Below are 3,796 nucleotides of genomic sequence, written 5' to 3'. Positions count from 1 at the left end.
CACATATTTGTAGAAATATTGTATTGAAATAATTTATACAGTTGCACAAATTTTCATTTTTCATAAGTTTTCCTTAATAGCACAGATGTTTTGCATCTTAGGTTTAACACTTAATTGTGTCTCCAAACAATAATATGAATTTGTAAGCACCTGTCTCTCAAAATACCGAGGATCTCATTTTTCAAGGAAAGAGCAGCTGGAAAATGGAAAAACAATATTTATTTTTTTACAAAATGAGAACAAATAATTTGTAGAAGTAAAAAAGAAGAGGGGAAAAATGTAAATGCCTAGCATCTCTAGTATTTTAATTTTTTAGAACCCTCTCTCTTCTGCAGGACTCTCAGGGCAGCGCTCTTCACCTCTCTGTTTCTGAGACTGTAAATGAGAGGGTTCAGCATGGGGATCACAATCGTGTAAAACACAGAAGCCACCTGATCCCTGCCCAAGGAGTAGGATGACTTTGGTTTTAGGTAAGTGAAGATTGTGCTGCTGTAGAAGATGGTGACTCCCAGGAGGTGGGAGGCACAGGTAGAGAAGGCTTTTTTCTTTCCAGTGGCGGAATTAATTTTTAAGATAGTGGAGAGGATGGACAGATAGGATCCAGATATGGTGCTGAGGGACACTATTAGGGAGAAGCCAGCAAAAATAAATATAATGATTTCAGCCTTGTGTGTATCACTGCAAGACAGTGCTAATATTGGAGATGAGTCACAGAAAAAGTGCTGGATGACATTAGTGTTGCAGAAATGCAGTGTGCTCATGGAAACCACAACCACAGTGGAATCCACAAAGCCAACAACATAGGAGCCAGCTAGCAGAGCACGGCACAAAGTTGTGGACAAAATGACTGGATAGTGTAGTGGGCGGCAGATAGCCACATAGCGATCATAGGCCATGGAGGACAGGAGGAAACATTCAGCAGCAACATAAAGTATAAAGAAATACATCTGTGTGAAGCACTGGAGGTAGGAGATGCTCTTGGTGGAAGTCAGTAAGTTCTGTAAGGTTTTAGGGGTGACAACACTTGAGTAGCTGAAGTCAAGAAATGACAGGTGAGTGAGAAAAAAGTACATGGGTGTGTGCAGCTGGGGATCCAGGCGAATGATCAATATCATCCCCATGTTCCCCAGCACAGTAATCAGGTAAATCAGGAGGAAGAGCACGGAGAGGACCAGCTGTGTCTCTGCAGAATCCGTCAGCCCCATGAGGATGAAGTCAGTCACACCGGTGTGATTCCTTGTGCCCATGATGTTTTGCTGAACTTATCTGTGGAATAATAAATTTTAAAAATTACTCTGTCTCCACAATATTTTTTTTAATGTTAGTGGCTCAATGTTTTTAATAGCCTTCCTAGAAATTAATGAAAATCATTGTGAAGAAGACTGAAACAAATATGATCACCATGTATAAATATGGGTATAAAATGACACTTTTTTCTGATACATTAACCATTTACATCCTGTTATTAGCATGAAACTGATGCTTTTCTACCACCTTCCATTATTAGCACATTCAATTCTTATGAAAGTGTTATACTTTATGAACTGCTATCCACATCCTTAAATTTAGAGAAAAGGCCCAGAAAATACTTAAGTAAAAATGTTCAGTTATATATTGCTACTGATTTATTCAATGTAGATATTTTGACTTCAGAGAAAAGACCTACAATACCTTTTTGATGATCAGGACTTGCTTTACCAATCCTGAATGAGGATATAAAATTTACCAGGATCAATATCCTTTTTAGGGTGTTATTCACTGCCCCTATGTGCCCAATGGCTTATCATACTAATCATAACAATTTCTGTTTGGGGAGTTGGGTGAATCACATCAATATTAAAATCCCTGAAGGTATAGTAACAGAGAAAAAAATCAATCTTTAAAACTTTAGGATTTTTGAAAATAGGCTCTTTCTCCGGCTTCCTCAGGTGCATAGAGGAATACTCTTCCTGTTCTCCCCTAAATGACTGCACACAGAATTAATGCTCAGTCTCAGATTTATCATGACTGCCTAAAAAGAATATTCAGATTCTACCCTAGGGGGTCCAGGTCTGTTTTATCTTGGAAAAGGGAGGAAGGGACGTTTGAGTCACCTGGATATAAAAGCTCTGGAAGAAATTAACACAGGGAGACAGATTTTTACTGAGAAGAGGCCTCTGTCTCTCTTGAGGTGTAAATATACCCTTTCCTTCTCCCAAAGTAACTTTTCCCCACCTTTGTTGAAGCACTCAGAGGCAGATCAGACCTTCAACTTTGGTAACAATATATCTTTTAACTTGCCATTCAAAAACAATTTTCTTTAAAATATGATATTTTCAGAATATGTACATTGCTTTATACAATCATTTCACAATGATTGTATATGAACATGATATATGTGAACATATTTTTTTAAAAAGTCCCCCTTATTTTATCTAGTATAATCCCCTCCTGTTCTCAGAATGATACTTACTATGCACTCACAATGCCGAAAAACTGAGTTCCAAAGTTGTCTGTTTAGAAATTTATCAAGCCAAAATATTCTCAGAAATAAACTAGGAAATCATATAGTGAACTGGAAGTTATTGTAATCTGTTGGTTTTTCCAAGGGTAATTTGTCTTTATGATTTTCTGCATTCATATTTTTATTCTGAGGAAAATTGTATCACCCTAGAAATTTTGTTTGTTTTGATCAATAAAAAAAATCACCCCGAAGTTTCCTCTGAAAACAGTCTGATGAGGACCTGTGGATGGAGAAAGACCAGTGTGTGTCTCTCCTCCCAGTCAGCCTCATATACTGGGCATTCAGGATACTGTAGCATTTGCTCATCCTCGGGGAGCAATTTCCAGGGAAGATTTTTTGGTCTGATTCCAAAGATGAGAGCTCAATATTTTAACGAGCACTAGGTTTTGTCTTTTCCCTTAGAAGTCCCATGTTTAGAACATGAACACTTCATATTCTCATGTGGTGCCCCAAGATTTTGTTGAACTCCATTGATTTACTTTTGAAATTGACACACTTTCATAGAAACTTGCCAGCGATAACTTTTACATCTCAGTAATTAATCAGGTTTCTTTTTTTTTAAACTATAAATTTAGTAAAGAAATTTCCAAGATCATACTTCCTTTACTATTGACATTATGAAGATTGGGACAATACAAATTTTTTGAAAATGTTTTCTACTCAAATTAATGACTTGGCTGCAGAGATAAAACATAGTCCCTAGAAAAAAACTGTAAAGCATTGAGATGCAAAGAAAAATAAAATAATTCAAAATGAAACCAGAAATACTTTCTCAGATAAGAAGAGATTATGTCCTTAGTGACAGATATAATTAATAAATCTAGAGTAGATAAATATTTTAAAAATGAAATAAAGGAGCTAGGGCTGGGGATTTAACTGAGTGGTGCCACGTCCTGCCTAGCAAGTGTAATGTACCAGGTTCTATTCCCAGTACCCACCCCACAACAGATGTGCTTAAGAACATGATGGAGTCCCAACACAGAAATGAAATGGAATCCATAAAACAGATACAAACAAATTTCCACGACAGCACGGGAACTAGCAGAAAGAATCAACAACTGGGATCTCATCTTACTAAAAAGCTTCTGTACTTCAAAAGAAACCATTAGCAGAACTAAGAGACAATCTACAATGTGGGAAAAAATTTTTACCAGCTGTACCTCAGACAAAGGACTATTATCAAGGATATATAAAGAACTCAAAACAATCAGTCCCCCCAAATATAAAGACCCGATCCAAAAATGGGCATCCGAAATGAACAGACATTTCTCATACAAAGAAGTGAAAGCAGCA

At 36.9% G+C, this 3,796-nt stretch overlaps 1 protein-coding gene across 1 annotated transcript; it reads right to left on the bottom strand.

The window, feature by feature from the left end:
• Positions 1 to 296: 296 nt before the first annotated feature.
• LOC104851271 (olfactory receptor 8H1) lies at positions 297 to 1,247 on the bottom strand. Its single transcript, XM_010608443.1, has one exon. The coding sequence runs from the start codon at positions 1,245 to 1,247 to the stop codon at positions 297 to 299; it is 951 nt and encodes a 316-aa protein (XP_010606745.1).
• Positions 1,248 to 3,796: the final 2,549 nt, after the last annotated feature.

This window comes from Fukomys damarensis, unplaced genomic scaffold (genome assembly GCF_012274545.1).
Source record: "Fukomys damarensis isolate Sample0158 unplaced genomic scaffold, DMR_v1.0_HiC HiC_scaffold_27, whole genome shotgun sequence".
NCBI lineage: Eukaryota > Metazoa > Chordata > Mammalia > Rodentia > Bathyergidae > Fukomys > Fukomys damarensis.
Note: the sequence above shows the minus strand (reverse complement) of the source record. Positions and strands in the feature narration are given on the sequence as shown.